Raw genomic sequence first — 21,369 nt, forward strand, 5'->3', positions numbered from 1 at the left:
GCCGCTCTAGGGCCAAAATCGCCACATGCGAAACCCTCTTCAGATTCGACTGCGGACCCGTCAGCGTGGACGAACCATAAGCCCGCGTGCATAAGCCAGCCTTATGCAATGCTACAGAACGTGAGGGCGCGGGATACTGCAGCTTTGGTACCTAAGCACGAGCGTTTGTGCAATCGAAGGGCGTTTGGAAGCCGTCTGTGCCTAGGCTCTTTCATTCTCTGAAAACGTTGCGACTAACCGAGGGCACAGAATGTCCTGGCTCTTTAGATCTGCCTCCGCTGACATGCCTAGTACCAAAACGGGACTCACGGCGAGCGACAAGTCCGCCATCAAGGACACCTGGACCATGTTCCGGCGAGAGACGCGCACCAACGCCCTATCGCTGTTTGTCGCGCTGTTCTCTCGGTACCCGGAGTACCAAAAGATGTTCCCCAACTTCGCCGACGTCGCATTGAAGGACATGATGCAGTGCCCGAGTCTGACTGCGCACGCCCTCACGGTCATTTATGCCCTCGCGTCCATCGTCGAGAGCATCGACGACGAGAACACAATGGTGTGTATGTCCCCGCTTTTTCTCCTCGAGTTCATGGGCTGGGTTTAGGTCGAAAAGTGCCCTTTCGAAAGAAGGGCGGATTTTCTAGATTCTTTCTCGGGGGGAAACGTCCGTACAGCCCAGTGGAAGCTGGAGGCAATATCATCTTATCATCAGAGCGAGCATATCACAGAAATGGTATGACTACGCGCTTCAAATTTCTCTTTTACCCGTCGGTTTTTTATGGTTGTTTTTGTTTTGCATTTTAGCCGCTACGGGTGTGTAGAGTTGCTGCTTATTTAATTTTAACTATTTTCGTTAGTTCTAGTGGTCGCTTAATGTCTGCTTGCGTAAATATTGGTCGGGATTTTGGTGTGTGTCATTTGAGGGAGCCTAAAAATATGACATTTTTTTATCATCTGCGTGTTGTTGCATGGGTCTTTGTAACCGTCGCACTACGCTTCGTCTTAGGTCCGAGCGCCAATCAAACGGCACAAAAACCGCAACGTCATGGTTTACTATAGAAAAAATCGTAAGGGTGCAGGCGAGCTGGAAAATAGACGGGGAGACGTCTCTCTGAGACGTCGTCCTGTGTATTTTCTGTCCCTTCTACGTTTTGATGTTTCTTCTCTACCCCAGTCTCAGGTTAATTTCAAGATGGATGGTTTACTCTGTTCACTTGATAGAACAAGCCGGCAGACGTGCATGCACACAGAGACGGCGAACAACGGCTGGTACTCGTAGGTGCCGAGAGCACGCGAGCACGCCATGACGTTGTGCGTTTTTCGCTGCTTGATTTGCCCTATGGCTTATAACATCGGACGTGCTCGGACCTAAGGTGATACGAAGTATAACTGAACATGCCAGGCGTTTGACGTTATTGCGGATCAGCGTATGAAAGCGTAATCTCTGCTTTGGTAAAGCATGGTTCTTTTAATCAACGATTTTATGTGGCCATCACACACTTTGTACAACTTTTTTTGTTTCGTATTGCCCGGTTGAACAAAAAGGCGAATTATTACAACATGCCAGAAATAAAAAAAAAACAAAAAAATAAATAAAAAAAAGATTGAGTATACAGCTGAAATTGTAGACTGGCTCACACATTCGCGTCAGTTGAATCAGCAGCAACAAAAGCGACAGCAACGACGGGGACCCCGGGGCCCCCGTGGCTCACGGTCGCGTTCCGAAGTTACGGCTTTCATTGCTTGCCACGTTGCATACTGCGATCACAAGTGCCGGTGTCTTTGTCCTTACGGCCATTTCGGTTGCATGCGAACACAAGCAACGCAGGTGTGTGAACTAAAGTCACTGGATCCTGGGAAAGTAGCGCCAAGCTCCACGCATAGTCGCCATCTTCGTCTTCGTGAAATGAGCAATTTCCCCTTGACCCCTCCGTTCTTGGTGAGCCGATCTAGATTCGCTGGTGACGCGTAGCTTTATTGAGTCGTTTCTTGTATACCAAGGTTTTGCTATCCACACATTGGCGAAACAAGCGTACATCTTCGTGCCACCACCACATGCTGTGTCGGTGCTTGGAGGCACTGAAAAATAAGTTTGCTGTTTTTAAATACGCAAGAAGAAAATGTAATTGTAAGAGATCCGCGGAGATGGGCATGATTGATAAGTTGATTGCATACGCAGTGCCAAAGACTCTTATATTGGCGAGGAACGCTTCCAGTACGATGGTTCTCCATGGTGATCTTGGCGCGACTTGTTTAAAACGACCCTCTGAAATATTTGAAGATTTGAATGGACCGAGATGGCGATTTCCATGGCAATTTAGACATATTATCCAATCGCCTTGCGAGGTTTTGGTTGTCTGTATCTTGGTATATGTTTGCGTCCGGCGAGCAGGTAGGAAAGGCAAGGACGCTATTTTCCCAGAATCCAGTGACTTTAGTCTGAACCAGCCTTAATGCAACTGTCTGAACCAAGCTTGAAAAGAGAACACCTTCGAGTGCCAAGGCGGGACCAAAACAAAGCTTTCACGCATACTGAAAGCTCCGCCATTCAAGACTGCAGCGGCCGCGCAGAAAAGGTTTATCGATATACGGTATTTACACTTTGGAGCAAAAGTGTCTTCTTTAAAGCGTCCCTGACACCCCACAAAAATAGCTTTTTTTATATTTTTTGCAAGGCGAATGAATACACTGATCGCACCATCCAGTTTCACTACACCACCGCTGCATCAAAACATTAAGAAAACTTCAGTCTTTCTGCACGTGCGACAAACTCCCTTGAGCTCTGCGTGTGTAGGTCACGAGGCGGCACGAGCCCTGCCACGCGCTGCTCTCTGGCGCCTGTTAACTAAAGTTATGGCGGCGCTTGGTAAGATCGGTCTATTTTTTATCAAGAAACTATCCAAACATTATTTTGGTATAGGAGGTATTCACTGGGCGCCATATTTGAGGGCGATGTTTAGAGCGCATGCTCAGAACGAGCTCACATTAATAGCCTGCTAAGACCGGCAACCTTGATGGTGCTAAGTGCACGCTCTAAAAGGACTGCGGAAGCTCGCTGTCAGCACGCGCTCTGAAGCAGCGCACACGGATATGGCCGCCAGTGAATACTCCCTATAGGAAGTATTCACTGGCGGCCGTAGCTGTGTGCACGACTGCTGAGCGCGTGCTGATGGCGAGCTTCCACGGTTCTTTTGTAACGTGCATTCCGTACCCTCAAGATTGCCGGTCTTGGCAGCCTATTAATGTGGGCTCGTTCAGAGCGTGCGCTCTAGACATCACAAACAAATATGGCGCCCAGTGAATACTCCTTATAGGGTCACGTCTATTCTTAATAAAACCAAAACACCTGTTCAAAAATGAAACCTAAACATGAGGATGTAGACCATGACCGCGACACGCAGACGATGTGTACTGAGGAGGAGGGAGAAATGTAGAGCAGAGAGCCACCGGAAGTACGTGGCTTCATCCTATCGCATTTTGCCTTTTATTTTTCTCCGCTTATCCGGAGTGTGAAGCAAACGACGACGACGACGACGAAGCTGTGTGCTCCGTTTGTCGTACGATTGTTTCGTACTTATAATGATAATTATAATATTTATTTGCAACTCAGAGAGATGCACGTGGTTGCAGAGAGGCGGAAAATTCATACCAGAGGCTTGCAACACAAATGAATAAATAAATAAAAGGTATAAAAAGTAGTAAGTGTGATCATAGGCTGATATAATATACAAGATGCGTGACAATGTTGAAATGTAGCTTGTGGGTGAGGGTGCGGCTTGATGTTGCAGGTGATGATGGCTTATGGACTGGATGCATGTGGAACGCTGATGATGATGGGATGGTGAAGAGTGTGCAGGGCGTCAAGCGCGATCCAAACCAACGCGTTTTTGAGCGCGCGTAACTCGTGCGCTTCCCGGAAATTACGTATTTCGTTACGTCGCGGTGATTTCTTGCGCCTTCCGGGCGCGCATAAGAAAGTTGGATGATTTCTACTTTTTCTGAACGCGCACAAAAACGCGCTGTGACGTAGTAGGGCGCTCGTCTCCCATATCCTCTCCCGGCCAATCGGTGGAGAGCTTCAGTTCTGGCTCCGCGTCTCTTCTCCGTCGGGCGCAGATGCTTTCAGCTCGCCCGAAAGCGCACCGTCCTAACCAACGCGGACGCTTGTAACTCAGAAAGCGCACCGAAAACAGCAAAAACGTCACAAAATCCGCAATTTCCGGGAAGCGCACGACTTTCGCGCGCACAAAAACGTGTTGGTTCGGATCACGCTTTAGGCCTAAAGTGGCCTTCACGACGGTGCTTGTAGCGGGGCCACCATAGGCTGCTTACATCTAGCAGGCCGGTCTCGAGTGCCTGGCGAGGGCTCCAGGCGTGCCCAGCTTGCAGACGAGCCGGCCGACTTTCCGGAGATGCAAAGAGTTCAGTAGCCCCATGGTGGGGCTTTAAAGGTTGGCCCCGGGTGTTGGCCGGGAGGCGGTTTTCGCAAAATCGGGCCTTGAGGGCTCCCAGCTCGCGGTCGATCTTGCAACCGAGCAGCCTGAGCACTCTGTCGATCGAAGACATTGTGTGTGCTACTGGTCCGGCTGGCTCTCAAAGGATAAAAAAAATCTTGCGCCCAGCTGGCTTCCTTTTCCCTTTCTAATATCCCTTACGCTCGGTGTTCTACGCTTGAAGATTGATTTGCCGGTACTCTGAACGGCAGTTCCGAGCTAGCGGCACCACGGCCGTCGCAGCGTTGATCCGTCGTGCACTGCCATCGCGTCGTCCAGCCCGCGGTACGTCGCCTTATTGAGAATGACATGCACATGTATTTCCTGTGATCTGAGCACCATCTTTTTTCAGTCAACGTATTTGGAGCTTTGGGAGTCCTTAAGAATGAAGTTGAAATTATTATTTTTTTATTATTATTATTAGTACTGAATGTGTGCCTCAGACATCCCACGACTTCGGATATATTTGGTACGCTATAGTTCGAACTCCACGTTACCATGGAAAGAAGAGTGAGCGCGACTGAAACCAGTAGATTGTCGACCGGCTGTTTTCGGGCAGAAAGAAAATTAATCTCGAGCCGAAAATTTTGTTTTGTGTAGTTGGGCTCTTACGAGTGACGTTCCAATAAAAACCTCGGCGAAAATAAATACACTGTCAGTGTCCCCTTTAAGACCTGATAGTTAGACGAGAGAGAAAGCTATAAAGAAGTCACACACATTGAAGTTTGAACGAAAATGAAGCACAAAGTCCAGTAATAAAACAAGCCCCTACTCGTAACACTGCCGTGGCCATGATTCGTTTTCACCAAGTGTACTCGTCTGACACGGAATCACTATGTGAGCTCGAGGCGTCATCTTTGCCGAAGTTGCTGACAACGTTGTCCACAACGTCATCAATGGTGTGGCGAACGTTTCTCATGTTGTCCTCTTGCAGCAATAACATGATGACAACAAAGTACCACTTGTCCGGTTCGTGGCGCTAGTCCCCACCCAGTTTGCTTTCTTGAGCGGAACACCTCTCCAGCGGCTTCAACAAAATCTCTCTCGTCGACGCAGTGTTTGGCGCTTAAGCACTCACCTTTGCCCGACGGACTTCTGGGACCGACAGTAATGCCTGACCATTTCGCTTGGTTCGTTGTGGTGACCTTCATGTCCCCCCAGACTTGGGATTTCGTATGATGGGCGTTGACCCAGGTTTCGTCAGGGTAGTGTACGCATCTTTTTTCTTTTTTTTTTTTTTGTGATGGTATTTTTTGGCTTCGTCAAGATACCTACAACATCAGTGAACAATTTTCGGGCAGATGGGCATTTCTTCATCGTTTGTCGTACGTGTAGCCGGGTTTCTGTAGCACGCGATGCAGCGTTGCTATCAATCCTCTGGGCAGGTGTTTTTTTCTTGGCAATGTACTTCTGCAGCTTCGCTGCTGTAGGGAACTCCTTTCTCTAGTAAAAAACATGCACAACCTTTCTAGGGATACAGAGGTCAAAGTCATCGACACTCGTCTCCCGCTGAACATTCTTAACAGAATTGTTAAAAGAAAAGCCGTGAAAGCTACACTAAGGCGGTTTGTGCGGGTGTATTATACGGCCGGGATCACATAGCATAAAAGGCTAATCGTCACGATAAGTCCGATAACTAAATAAATATGATAATTATTCTTTTAATAATTTAACAGCAAAATGTTTAGAATTAAAAACGTGCCGAGCGTCGTCAAGAACCACTAATTTAGTCAATTTTATGTACTTATTTATGTATTTGATAATACTGCCAGCCATCTACAAAGTGGCCAAGCCAAGGATGAGCATTGCTTGAGCAAAATACAAGAAAAACAAGACAATAAAAAAGGAACAACAGCAACACGATATTAAATAAAGACAATACAGTAGCACGCCAGGTAATAAATACAAGAGAAACGCAACAACCGACAGTTTAAAAGCACACTTTAAAGCAGACAACGTACTTATCTAAGGCAGCAAATGTTTTGTGAGAGCCGCGACAAATGCAGGAGTTGATGATTGGTTGATTATGTTTATTGATAAACTATTCCATTCGTTGATGGTGCGAGATAAAAAAGAAAACTTAAAAGAGTCCTTCTTAGTTTGTGGGACTATTATGGCTTAGTCATGTTGTTTCGAGTAGGCCTCGTCGTGTTGTTTTGCATGTAATTTTCAAATGGAAGCAGGATTTTACTATTGACTATGTTGTATTGAAGTTTGAGGCGGCGAATTTTTCTGTGAATTTCAAATTCAGGTAAGCTTGAAAGTTTGTTTAAACAGGAAATAGACGCTTGCCTGTCGTAGCTGTTATAAACAGAGCGTAGTGCTTTCTTTGCATATTTTCTAGACGGCTTATGCTTATTTGTATGTAGGGATTCCATACCAAGCTGGCATATTCTAGTGACGGCCTAATAACAGTAGTGGAGGCCATTAATTTGGTTCAGCGTATGCAGTACTGTAGTTTTCTTCTTGACATTCAGAGTCTATGTGAGGCTTTAGCGGATATGTAGTTTATGTGCGCATTCCAACTTAAATTTGATGAAATGATGACTCCAGAATATTTATATGCACTGACTGTTTGCAAGGGTGCGTTATTCATTGAGTAACTAAAATCCAAAGGACATTTTTTTTTCGCGTAATAGTCATCTGAGCACATTTTGTACAGTTTAATAGTAATTCCCAAGTCGAACACCAATTGGAATTGAATGAAAGACAGTTATTAAGCGTTTGTTCGTCTGCAAGACAACCTATATCAGAAAACGCTACCCAATCATCTGGAAACAATTGACAGTGCACTGGCGTATCGGCTCTCAAGTCGTTAATAAATACCAGAAATAACAACGGACCAAGAACGAACCCTTGGGGTACCCCCGACAGAACTGCAGCAGTTTCAGAAGAAATGTTTTCTATTTGCACGAATTGCTGGCGTCCAGATAAATATGAATCGAGCCAAGCTACAATTTTATCGTTGTCAAGTATGGCTTTTAATATGTGAAGGAGCTTCGGATGAGACGCTCGATCAAAGGCCTTTGCAAAGTCCAAAAAAACACTTCAGTTTGCCCCCCCCCCCCCCCCCCTTAATCATAACTTTCACAAATTCGTTGATAGTGTGTAAAAGCTGAGTCTCCGTTGAGAGTCCTCGACGGAAACCATGCTGCTCTTTACAACAGAAGCCACTGTTATCGAAATACACGGATAAGTGTTTAAACAAAAAGTGTTCAAGAACCTTACCACTTGTGCAAATTAATAAGATCTGTCGATTATTCTTCACGCTTAGTTTGTCACCAGATTTAAATACAGGTACTAGTTTCGTAACCTTCCATTCATTCGGAACAGTGCCTGACTTCAAGCTCCGGTCAAAGATGACGTAAACAAATTTCGAGCACCATTCGGCATCGCGGTATAAAAAAAAAAAATGTTTGGGATTTCGTTTGGTCCACAGGGCGTTTTTGTTTGCAGTGATAAGAGTGCTTCAAAGATTCCTTCCCCAGAAAGAACCACGTCAGGGATGCTCAGGCAAGTTGATGGGAAAGATGGAATGCTGCTCGCTTTACTCGTGAAGACAGATGCCAAGTAATCATTGAGTACATTCGAGATAGACAGGTTGCCAGATACTTCCCTGTCATTGACCTTAATTTTATTTACAAAGCGTTTTGTGCTCGAGAGATATCGCCAAAATTTCTGGGGATCATTTCGAGGAAAGTTCGGTCATCGTCACGTCAAAAAAACAAAATCTAGCATTTTTTTATCATTGACCGTAGGTTCCTACTGAGAGAGGATAGCGTCGACTTATGAGTCTTTTTTTTTTTGCTCGATTCACTGCACAAGCTCTTTCATCGAGGTTTTTGGTTGCAATGTTGCTCTGGTCACACACGAGTTCTGTTAGAAAGACTTGGAGCATGCGGGAAGTACGGTGGAGTGCTAAGGTTACTCGTGCTGCAGGACCAAGGCTACGGACCGGCTAAGTTTTTAATTCTCTCATCATCGACGTTTTGTCGCCGCCAGCCTTTTTGCTGCTCGAGTGGTAACTTTAGTGCGCTACAGCGCGTTCCACGAGCTCAAAATCTCTGGAAATTACTGATTTAGTAAATTTCGACCAAGCCCAGCGGGTTTCTATTTAAAACCATGTGTTTATTTCCCCCAAATAAACAGAGAATTAACACATTTTAAGTTAGGTTTTTGACTTATCCCACTTTTTCAGTGAGACATAAACTTTTCAACAATATGCTTCTTGAGTAACGAAATTTCTTTAAATACCAATAAAACTTAGGTTGTATGTGTCCGTAACCCTTCTAACCGCATTGAACTTAAGCCAAGCGTATATATATCCACGTTCACGAGCAAGATCAGCCCTTCTGAAGATGTAAGCCATTACCATATATGTCTTCAGTCAAATGTTTAAGAATATTTTTTTATTAATACGTACTTTGGAACCATCAGTTATAGCATATTACTACAAAACTCCGTTTAGTATCCGGGTATATATACAAAATAGAAAGTACAGGCTCTGTAAATTTACGACAGTCTATTTTCAGAGCTCTAAGAGAGTCCATTTAACGGTATAAAGTAACGAGATATGGAAATCGTTCAGGGTACAAAAAAAAAATTGAAAGGGTCATAAAGCATATTGCGAATAATGTTTCAGACGGTTCAGTCCTGATGGCTTAGAAGTGGAAGAAAAATGATGGCACCAAAATATTCTCGCTTTATTAATTTTATAAATATGCAGCAATAACAAGTAATCGCTATAAAAGCAATTTCAAATACGGGGTTAAGAAAAAAAAATCTAAGGCGTACGGAGAGATTTATCTCGCCGAAAGTTCTAACCAATTGCGGTAAAAACTAAAGGAAATATTACATTATGCATTATTTTACGCTTTTCCTGAAACGTTACATTCATTCGCGCGGTAAAACTAAACGTTAGAGAATGATGTCAAACGCTCGCTGGTACCACAAGTGTATAAAACGTTGTAATTGTTGGCTTATTGCACAGTTTCTTCCTTAAGCTTTTTAGTGATGAATGCAGTGTTTTTTTGTTTTGTTTTCTGGCTGGCTGGACCCACACACAATCATTTCTGCTTCCGTATGCCAGTACGCTATTTTCTGTCTGTTTTCTTTTCAGTAAATAAAGTATTATTATTTTTATTGTTATTATCCCAGTCTAATATGTCTCCCTGGCCGTGTAACTTATCTGCACAAACCCCATTAGTGTAGCATATCCGCTTTTTTAAAAGAAATCTGTAAAGCCTCAAAGAAACACCCTGATCGCTCTCTCGGTTATATTTGGCGTGATTTCAAGTCTGCCCCATTCTAACCTCGAAATACATCCCTATATATCTCTTGTTCGCCCTAAACTGAAATACTCCTCATCTATCTGGAATCTCCATCACTCATTTATCACAAATGCAATAGAAGGAGTCCAAAACCCCGGAGCACGTTTCATTCTTTCCGATTACTCCCGTTTTTTCAGTGTCACTGAAATGAAATCAAAATTAACCGTCCCTGAACTATCTCTGCGTCGCACACTTTCCAGGCTTTAACTCCTGCATAACGTGTATTAGTCTCCCTCTTTAAATCAGTAACTCTTAAACCCACCCTACCATGTTTCTTCAAAAGTGGACCACACATGCAAGATTGCCCGACCGAAGACCAAATCTACAACCCAACAGCATTCACCTCTACCCGAAACTATTATGCACTGGAATGACCTTCCCGATAACATCGTCCCCATCACAGATGACACCAAGTTTTGCCTCCCACTAATCCACCACTCCCCTCTGTAATGCCGCTCGGGGCCCCTGAGGGTACTTGTAAATAAATAAATAAATAAATAAATGTACGGACATTGTAACCCTGGAGCGAGGGGACAAAAAAAAAAAAGAAAAAAAAGACGGACAGACACGAAACTCCAGAGTTCGGCATCCTACGCCATATTTTCTTTATCTATATATAAATGTATATAAACGGTGTCGCAGATACCTTGCACCAAACTTTCTCAAAAACAGAGCGCTCTGTGAGAATGAAGCCAACTGTAGGTTCTTAAAAAGCGGTGTGGGAAAGTACACACTTTTTTAGTCCGCCTACTTATTTATTTAATTAAGATTAATTAGCTAACTTTTAAAATATTTGTTTTAGAGCCGAGGTGTGAATTTGAAGGTTGTATAGCGCATGGGGAAGCACCGAATAGAGGTGTTTCCTACATGATACACTTTGCGGGCTTCTTTTTAGGGCGCAACTTTTAAGCGCAATCCAAACCGACGTGTTTTTGTGCGGGCGTAGGCGTGCACTTCCCGGAATCGGGTATTTCGTGACGTTTTTGACGTTTCCGAGGCGCTTTCTGAGTCACAAACCACGCGCGTTGGTTACGATGATGCGGTTTCGGGCGAACGGAGAGCATCTGCGCCAGACGGCGAAGAAACGCGGAGCCGGAACTACAGTTCCCTCCACCGATTGGCCAGGAGAGGAGCGACCTATGACGTCACAACGCGTTTTCGTGCGCGTTCAGTAATGTTGAATTCGTCAAACTTCCTTATGCGCGCCCGGAAGGCGCAAGGAATCAGCACGACGTCACAAAATATGCAATTTCCGGGGAGCGTACGGCCTGCGCGCTCACAAAAACGTTTTGGTTTGGATCGCGCTTTAGGCGCCCGTTTCCGGGTTGAGCGGCGTCGCAGTCGCCGACGGCGTAACCGCAGGTTGCATTAGGGGACGTTTCTTATAATGACGTCACACGTGGCGTTACGTGTGATATCACGAGGGTCACCCTCGAGAGGGTAATGAGGGTTACCCTCACGAGGGTCACGAGGGTAACGTTGCGACGTTACCCTCATGACGTCCCTTGTGACGTCACGTGTGACGTTACGTGACACTGATCTCTATGTCTATTTGCTGGATCGCGTTTGACCAGCTCCTCCTATGGACGAGAATGCGGCTACGGTCGGCCATCTTTTTGGTAGATTTATATTATCTCTAGCCATCATTCGTAATATGGCGGACAGTACTATGGCGGCAGACTACCATAAAAGAGCCGTAGATCTAGTACACTGTACCGTGGGTTATATTTCGTGCTTTATTGAAGTTGTTCGGCGAAGCAGATTCTTGAAACCCGGCGTGAACGGTAGACTCATCCTTGAGGACCCGGCGAAAGTTGTAGGAAAGCGCAGCACCGCGGGAAAGCAGCGCAACTCGCATCGATAACAGACTCCGTACCGGCGTCTGATTTCGATGCGTCTTTCGATGCGACATTCGATGCGACATTCGATGCGTGCTGTGCTGCTTTTTCCTGGTGCTGCGATTTCATGAAACTTTCACCGGATCCTCACCGGGTCGGGCTACCGTTCACGCCGGGTTCCAGAAATATGTTTCGTCAAACAATTTCAATCAAGCGCGAAATATCACCCGCGCTTTTTTGATGGCAGCCTGCCACTACACCTACCACACCGCTGTCTGCCATGGGTGGATGATAGTGGCTGCAGCAGCTTACATTAGCTAGAGGTAATATAACTCTACCAAAAAGATGGCCGGCAGTGGCCGCATTCGCGGAGTGGGCAAACGCGATCCAACAATTGTCATAAAGATCAGTGTTACGTAACGTCCCACGTGATGCCACTCAACCCGGGAAAACTTTTCCGCTAAATTTAGTGGGGAACTTCGCCCTCATGACGTCACACGTGACGTCACGTGTAATGCCACATGAATGACTGTGACGTCACTGAAAGTTTGCCGAAAAACGTTTCCGCTACATTTAGCGGAAAAATGTCCTCAATCAATTTTGCGAGAAAATTGACAACACGTGACCTTAAAACCAACTCCGTATCCCCGCCAAATTTAGCTGGCAAAAGTTCGCAAAATTTCCCAATAAATCGCACGGGAGCAGGAGAGGAGGAGGGGAGGTTACGGAGGGGGAGGGGGCATACCTTCCCAACCGTCAAAACATCGCCTTCGAAAGAATCTGAGTGAGTTGGCCATGCTCACTCTCGAGTTCTTATCTACTACACTGGGCATCTCAAACATACCACCTAAAATATTCGAGACTGACTATGCTGGGTCATTCTGGCCCCCTTTACACTGGGGGTGAGGGTAAATACGAATCTTATAGATGTAAGGAGAAGCGTTCCTTCTCGGCCATGCACGCGGCAATATAACTTATTCGATGTTATCATCCAGCTCCTTCGCTATTTGGGGTCTTACTTAAAACTGAAGAATATGTAGAATATTGTCGGTAGTGTGATGATCACAAGCACGTTCAAAGCAAGCAACCATCATGCAAGACTGAAAAACGAAGTTCGGGGCCTCAACCAGATCGGGTTAGTGTCAAAATAATTGCCCCTTCATTACAACGCAAGCCAACTGCAAAATAAAAAAGAGGGCCCGACGCTGCTTTGATATCATATGTTCTAAACTAATGGTTTTTCTCGCTGTATTTTTCGCAAATCTCCATGCAAGTGATTATTTTCATCAGACAGTATCGTATCGCCCGCAAATACAATTCGTTCTTACAAACGTGTTTAGTTTTCTTAGGCCTGCATGTTCCAAATAAATCAAAAATAAAAATCGTATAAGTCTGCAAACGATTCAGAAGTGGTGCAGACGGCATTCTTCAGTCATTTCGTGCGCGTTCGTCTTGCGTTTGTCTTCTGCAGCAGGCATCTTGAGACGTCTCCATAACCGGAAGTTGCCGTCGCAAATATTTCGGGAACATCCGATTCTTGGCAAACTTCCGTCGTGATAAGTGTGAATTCTAGGCTCTCCTTATTTTTTTCTTGGACGTTTAAACTGCATGTCCAATTTCTGACCGATCTTTTTTTTTTTTTTTTTTTTGAGTGAAATCCAGTTCCATGTATTTGTCCATAACAAAGCCTCTAGCCACGGCTTGTTTGTTGCGGTGATGCCACACTTATGGGGTCAATTGCATCTTTAACTCGATGACAGACATCCAGGGTCCACGCCAAAGACGATCAGTTCGGTATGCAGGCGAGCTGCAGACACTAACGCCTCATTACGAGCTTCTGGATGCGTGCTCTTTGCTTCATGGCGCCAATTTTCAATCCACATGGAGTGACAGCAGGACCAGCTGTCGCTTGGACATGTCGTGTTGGATCATAGCCTCCTCATCGTCACTCTTCATTTTCCCAAAGCGAGCGGCATACGTCTTTGACGTTTGGAAGCTCGACTTTCGCGCGATGAATCCGCCGAGGAGACGCTATTTGAACTAATAAGACCGTCTCTCGTTGGAATGCGCCCGACTCTGACCACGTGGGACCATTTTAAGGGCCGATGGCGGGGATTATGCTCCATGCAGGGGCGGCACCTTCGAGCGGACCGTGGAGTGCTCCATAGGGACACGATCCTCCGCGTACGCATTGTGCGCACCGATGGTGCTGCCAGCTCTCATACGCAAACGTATTTGGTACACCTCCAGCAACGCTACCAGTGCCTGCTTCCCAGTGATAAAACGGCTTCCATTGTTTTCTGCGTGAACCGCTGTCCCGCTACGCATCTCGAGGTTTGGCGATACACTCAGCGGGCGCAGTAGCCTGGTTCTAGCGCGCTCTGGTGCGCTCTTATGGTGCGCTCTTATGGTCACCTGACCTGTCTGCCCTTAGACATCTCCGAATTTGCGCACTTTGCGATCCCGCATGACCGGCTGTGGATGCCTAAGTAACCTTTGTTTCGCGTAAATCATACATGAACTATGTGACTCTGGGGTTTGTTCGCTTTGCACTGGTGTGAAAATGCATCTTTTTCGACTGTTAGCTCCCCTGACCACGCTAGCACCAAGCCTAATTGCGTACCAAGCCCTGCCATAGCGTTACGGAGAACTTTCGGGATTTTAAACGCCTCTTTCCTGCAAAGCATTTGGGAGAGCCACCGAAACGAGCAGAGGAAGCTAGCGAAGGAAAGAGCTAACAACATGCTTACAGCTCAAACAGTCTGCGGTAGTGTGCGCGGTGTTTCAGCATGATCGGTGCGGACTTTTTTTTGGTTCTAAACGTGTGTAGAGCCTCGTCGTTGGCCGAGCTTCCTTTTTATGATTGCAGTGACTTTAGCGACTTTGCAGGAAGGAAGACGCTCCAGACATTTCAGGGTGCAGTCACTGTTAGAGAGACTGACATAACGAGAACGACAGGGCGTGTGGCGTGTCGTCCGAACGCTGAGCCGAGTTCTCAGTGACATATCCTTTTTGTCGAATACTTGATCAGAGTGCGTGCTCGAAGTATGATGGCCTCGGATAACTGGCGCACAAGGTACTATACCATTCGACTCTGATTTGGCTAACGGCAAAGGCTACAGTCCCAGTAAGCCAATATGCACGTCGCACGGAGAGAGGAACGTGATAACGAATTATCGGAGTGCTCTGCTCCTGCGGAGAGTCGTCACCACGGTTCAAATAACACATTTTCATGACGCCACTTTACTCGATAGAGCGTTCCGACAATGTTCGGCGCGACGGAAACTTTCCTCTAGAGCGGATAGGTGGCGCCCGAAACTGCGCCCTATTGAAAGATCCGGCAAAAACTTCCAATGACATTTCGTGGAAACGGGTTAATTTCCACTCATTTTCCCCAGAAACCAGCGTAGTTTACCAATATTTTAGTGGAAATATTACCAGCCGCCACTTTCAGTTACCAGATTTCGCTGGACGTTTTACCGGAGCCATTTTCGGTTAAAATCCCGCAAAAGCTTCCAGCGACATTCGGTGGAAACAAGTTAGTTTCCAGTCAATTTCACTAGACACCAGCGTAGTTTACCAGTCTTTGGTGAAAATATTACCGGCAGCCACTTTCGCCGGAAGTTTTAGCAGAACTAGTTTCGATTACCCGTCGCTGGAATCCTACCGGAAGCCACTCTCGTTTGCCGGACAGCGAACTTCACTGGAAGTCGACGCAAGGGGAACGGCTAAAGGCAAGAAAGCCAAGACGAGCAGGGTGACTGAGTTTGTAATGGTGGCCGCCAATGCAGTGGCATTCTCGTGAGTGCGTGTTTTAGCTCGAGACGACGTTGCAATTCTGCAAGAAGTACGTGCGGCGAACTGTTTTGACGATCCAAAAAGTTGGGCGGCGATCACCGACAACTTGCTATTTGCGACGGGCAAAAGTCTTGGCCAGAGCAGGTACCAGACCACTCGGGCGGCATTCTTGTGAGTGCGAGTTCTGCCTCGGGACGACGTTGCAATCCTCAAGAAGTTCGTGCAGCGAAGTGTTTCGACGATCCAAAAAGGTGGTCAGTTTCACCCGTTTTCATCCGAAACCAGTTTACCAGTATTTGCTAGATTATTTGCCGGCAAACAGATTTCGCTAGAATTTCACCGACATCGGGTTTACAAATTTTGGTGGAATGTCACCGGCAGGCACTTTCGTTTTCCAGACGATCCGGTTTTGCTAGAAATCTTACCCGAAACAGGTGACTCACTTCCCAGTTTACCGAACTTCACTCGAAGCCGACGGGAGGGGAAGGGGAAGCAGAGACGAGCCGGGGACAGGGTGCGTAATTATGGTGCCTCGCATTAAGGACGAGTCTCCGCGCACCCGATCTTCCTCACATTGGGTTCGTGGGGAAAATGTGAGAGGGTCGTTTTGCTGACTTTTTTTTTTAATAAAACCGGTTTCTTTGTCTGTCAACGAGCAACGGCCGGCCAGGAGCGGGCGCTCAGTCTTGATTTCTCGTTCCATGTGTGTGACCTGTGTCTTCCAGAGCAGGCTGGGTGTGCAGATGAAAAAAAAAAATATTTTTCAGTGACCTGTTTCTTGCGCCTCTTTGTCCGTCCGGCTTCAGAAGCATTCAGCGAGCGAAAAAGACTGTGCCCAAGATTTCTCAACGGCGGCGGATGTTCGTTCCGCGCGTTCGTGGTTTTCGCTAAACGTGCTACTGGCAGTATGTGTGTGTGTCCGTGTGGTGTACCTGCTCGGTTTTCTTAGTTGAACTACCGTACGTCTAGGAATTTACCCAGCGGCATTGTGAGTACCTTGAAGGATATCTTTTGCGACAAAGAACTCGGCTGTTCCTATTTGGTCTGATTGCTTTTGTCTACAGCTCTGCAAACTGTTTCACTGGTATCGACCCTGTTAAATAAATACATGGAACCTTCAGGTCTATATGGACTAGCCACTTTAATTGTTGCCAATCGTCCAGCATCTGGTAAACATATACCACCCACGGTTCATCCTAAGTGCCTTCCGTTGACGTCCGAAAGAAAAATAACACGGTATGTTTCGGTGAATTGCGGCTCTACCGGAAGTGAAAAAAGTCCCATAATCTAGTAAACTAATAGTTTACTGAAAATAAAATTTGGATAAAAATTCTTTTTCATTAGGGTGGGGGCCCCTCCATCCGCTTTTTTCTCGTTATATAAGCACTTCTCTATTATATGAGCACGAAAAGTGTTTTCCTCAGATTTTTGCTCATATTTTTGGCATCATCGCGCCGTTCACCGTTCACGAACGTGGGCCTCTTTTGCCTCTTCGATTTCACTGTGGGCCTCGAGGTCGTAGTATCCTCTACGTCGGCGCGAAGCGAACCGGTCTTTCTTCAAGGCTAGACCGGAACACAATCTGCCCGCGCCTCCTCCCAGACAGTGAGCGGGCAGTGACATCGCCTTAAAGGGGACCAGCAATCATATTTAAGAGTCTACCTTTTTTTGCGGTTTCCACGTCTCTTAGGGTTCATGGAAGCCAGCGTGCACGGAGAGAGTAACTAAATATCGGTACGTTATATTTTAACCGGACGACACGAAAACCTCCTCCACCGACGAGGGCGGCCCGCGGTACCGAAAGCGCGCAAAATGTGACGTATTTGGTCCTGGGCTTACTACTAGTCAGAGCCGCTAAAAGCTTCTCTTTGGTCGAAATACAAAATATAAGTGGCGCGAACCGCTTCAATTATTTATAAGGTAGTTTTTGTTCAGTGTTTTAGATCAGAAAAGAAACGAATGCAGTTTATAAAGTACGGAAACAAGAAATGACCCGTCAACATACCCGCCCCCAAGCGGTGGAAAAGGCGGCGCATACTAGAAAGAAGTAGTGGGATCAGGCGCCGACACGGAAAGGTCCCGGAAGTACGCGGTGGCGCTGCGGTCGTATGGACAGGAGGATCCGACCGGCTCCGAGCGCTCTGAAGGCCTTCGGCGAGAAGCTTTGTCTTGCGGTTTGGCCGTTTCGCGGTATGGCAGCGCGAAGTGGCTCCCATTCTGAACTGATCTTTACCCCGTGTTTGCTGTTGTTTGTGGCCAATGAAGTGTAATGCCGAATTAGTGTTTAATCGCGCAGAAAATGCAATGAGAGCCGCTCCGGCTGCCAGCTGCATACTGCCTATCCAGAACATGCTTTAGTGACGCCCTCTCGCGCCGTCGACACGGAGTGCGGTAGCCGTGAGCGCTTGATGGGCTCACTACCCCTCCTCTAGTTGACGGTCACTCAAGCAACCAAGGACGTCATGAGGGAGATTATTTTTTGCTTGTTTTTGTAATTCGAATTTACCTATAACTTTTAAAATAAAACGAATTTCGAGAGAAGAAAAGTTTCACTAAGTTACTACGTTCAGTGCGCTCAGGTTCGGTACAAATAAAAAACAGTAAAAAAGTGCTTGCAGGGCCCCTTTAATATAGCCACGCACGTTGGCGAGCAAGCGCGTGCGTGGCAGAGTGGTTACCGCGTTTGACTGTCACGCGGAAGGTGTAGGTTTGATTCCAGTCAGCGGACTGTCCTTGTATTTACTCTTTCAACTTGACCTTCTCGTAAGTTTGAGAACATTCTCGCACTTACGAGAAGGCCAAGTTCCGCTATGCCTCGACCATCGCCCGTCCCACCCCGAACTGCAACGCTTTTTCACGGGGAGGTCCACGAGGACATTGAAAACTGGCTGCGACACTACGAACGGGTAGCCCACACCACAAGGGATGCACGGCTGAGCTGTGCCTCCAGAACCTCTATTTTTCACTTGGAGTCACTGCGAGGCACTGGTTTGAAAATCACGAAGCCTTCTTTACTTCATGGAAGTCCTGCGTCGCCGACATGAAGCGGACGTTCCTTAACCACCACCTTCGCCAGCGAGCAGAAAAATTTCTTCAAAAAAGGGTGCAGGGCCCCAACAAAAGCGTGACTAGTTTCGTTGACGATGTCTGGCGCCTAAGTGCCCAAGTGGATCCGGAGGCCGCTGAGGAAAAGAAGCTTTGAGTCCTCATGCGTGGCGTCAAAACAGAAAATTTCGGAGGCCCGGTCCGCAATCCCCTGACGACCGTGGATGCTTTTGTGAGTGAAGCCACGAACATCGAGCGCGCACTGACGGCCCGAGCAAGCCACTACCACCGACTCGCCGGCGCGCCTACTGCTCTAGCAGTCGCAGCTTCCCTACTGGACTTGAATACCAGCGGTGTCGACAACATTCGGGAGATCTTCCGGGATATCGTCCGAGAAGAGCTCCGCAAGATCCTACCTGCTGCAGATGGCCCGTCGTCTCTCTCACTCGCCGAAATCATGCGAGACTAGCTTCACCGAGCCTTCCAGCCGGAGACTCCTGTTACCGTAGCAGCAGCGGAGGAGCCCGCTCTTATTTAAGCCCCAATGGTCCGACGAACGCCACCAGCCCCGCGCCCGTGCGTGGCGTACCCCCGACGTGAGTCTCCCGAGCCGCAGTATCCCCGACGCGAGGAAGATCGGGCGCATGTACGTCCAGAACCATCTACGTCCAGAAAGACCAACCTGTGGCGAACGGCCGACCGACGCCCGCTCTGCTAGCACTACGGGGAAGCCAACCACCCCGATCGTGGATGCCCCTACCGCCGACTTGGGCTGCGTGGGTGCCACCAGAACGACCCACGCCGGAGGTACGGCGAACGTCCTCACGACATTGAGGAGTACCTTCGACGTTCGCCATCCTCAACATCGCCTCTCCGCCGTGAATCCCACTCACCGTCGCCCAGACGTTCAGCGTCTCCAGCGCCACGAGCCCGCCGAGAGAGCCTGTCTCCCCTACGTCGCCGGGAAAACTAAGTGCGGCAAGGCCTGGAGGTGGCGTTGCCGAAGACGACCGAAGTAAGGAGCCTCCAACAACGACAGAGCGGTCCCACTCTCCCGACACTGCGCAATGCATTGACGCTCCTGCTCCGGTGTCCAACAACGTAAACGTTATTATCGACGGCCACCACGCATCAGCACTCGTGGACACCGGAGCAGACTACTCAGTCTTGAGTGGGAGGCTCTCTCGCCGCCTGCGAAAAGTGACAACGCCGTGAGAAGGCCCTCAAATACGAACCGCCGGTGGGCACCTCATAACACCAGTCGGGAGATGCACTCCTCGCGTCGACATCCACGATGAGACGTGCCCTGTCAAGTTCGTTGTTCTACAAGACTGTTCGAGGGACGTTATCCTCAGAATGTATTTTCTTTGCGAGTATGGCCCCGTCATCGACCTCGGGGCAAACCAGTTCACGCTGCGACAGGCTGTTCTGCCGCCGGTGGAGACCAACACGACGTCAACCGCGATCCGAGTTATTGCCAACCATGTGAACCTGCCGCCGCGTTTGCGTGTTTTCGTAACCGTCATAACCGACGCAGCCATGCACTGTGAAGCTCTTCTCGAAGGCAGCGTCCAACTGCTCCTTGATAAAGGAATTGGCGTCACACGAGGCGTAACGGATCTCCATGAAGGACGTACAACTGTCTACATCACCTAACGAAGGGTACTACCGTGGGCAACGTCGAGGAGCTTCAGGCGCCAGCCATGGTAACTGCAATCGCTGAGGAAACCCCTCCGTCCCATCAGAAGAGCACGTCGCCGCCGCGGCTCGACATCGGCCCCGAGCTCCCGGCTCCTAAGTGCCGGCAGCTGGTTGGTCTCCTCGTCGAATAAAGTCACTGTTTTGCACGTCGTCGAAAGTTCACCAAACACCAATGACGAAACATCACATTGTTACCAACGACGACGCGCTCCCTGTCCACCAGTCGCCGTACAGAGTCTCCTTAACGGAAGGTGATTTAAGATCAAGTCCAGGCAATGTTCAACGACGACATCATTCAACCCTCAAGAAGTCAGTGGGCGTCTCCAGTCGTCCTTGTAAAGAAGAAGGACGGAACCCGGAGGTTCTGCGTAGACTATTGTCGACTGAACGCTGTCACTAAAAGGATGTCTAGCCGCTCTCCCGCATCAACGATACGCTAGACCGACTGCGCCACCCCTGATATTTTTCGTCGATGGACCTCAAGAGTGGCTACTGGCAGATTGAAGTCGACGAACGCGACCGCGAGAAAACTGCCTTCGTCACTCCCGACGGACGGTACGAGTTCAAAGTGAAGCCGCTCGGACTTTGTAGAGCACCAGCCACCTTCCAGCGTGTTATGGACATCGTGCTGGCAGGTCTGAAATGGCAGAGATGCCTCGCTTACCTGGACGATGTGGTGGTATTCTCACGAAATTTCGACGAGCACCTGATATGACTTCGAGCCATGCTTCAAACTATCAAGACCGCCGGCCTGTCACTCAAGCCAACAAAGTGTCGGTTCGCCTATGGGGAACTAAAGTTCCTTGGCCACCTCGTGAACAACAAAGGTGTTTTTCCTGACCCCGAGAAGACCCACGCCGTAGCTGAATTTACTCCGCCGTTTGCCAAGAAGGCCGTGAGAAGATTTCTCGGACTCTGTGCCTACTACAGGCGTTTTGTTCGAGACCCAAGCTGTCTGCACCGCTGACGCACATACGAAAGACGCTGTAAAGTTCGAGGGGACAGAAGAACACCAGCGGTCGTTCGACGAACTCAAACGAAGACTCTCGACACCCCCGAGTCTTGGCCATTTCGACCAGTTCGCTCAAACAGAGATCCACACCGACACCAGTAACACCGGACTGGGTGCGGTACTACTCCAAATGCTGGACGGGGCGGAGCGAACCA

The 21,369-nt window shown here is 47.9% G+C and overlaps 1 protein-coding gene across 1 annotated transcript in view; it reads left to right on the plus strand.

The window, feature by feature from the left end:
* Nucleotides 1-283: 283 nt before the first annotated feature.
* LOC120849935 (globin-like) overlaps nucleotides 284-21,369 on the plus strand; it is a 29,754-nt gene continuing 8,668 nt past the window's right edge. The window contains exon 1 of the mRNA XM_040222249.3: nucleotides 284-553. Coding sequence (XP_040078183.3) covers nucleotides 284-553 — 270 coding nt within the window. The remainder of the gene's footprint in view (nucleotides 554-21,369) is intronic.

The sequence above is a fragment of the Ixodes scapularis genome, unplaced genomic scaffold (genome assembly GCF_016920785.2).
Source record: "Ixodes scapularis isolate PalLabHiFi unplaced genomic scaffold, ASM1692078v2 PGA_scaffold3__209_contigs__length_174095766, whole genome shotgun sequence".
Taxonomy (NCBI): Eukaryota; Metazoa; Arthropoda; class Arachnida; order Ixodida; family Ixodidae; genus Ixodes; species Ixodes scapularis.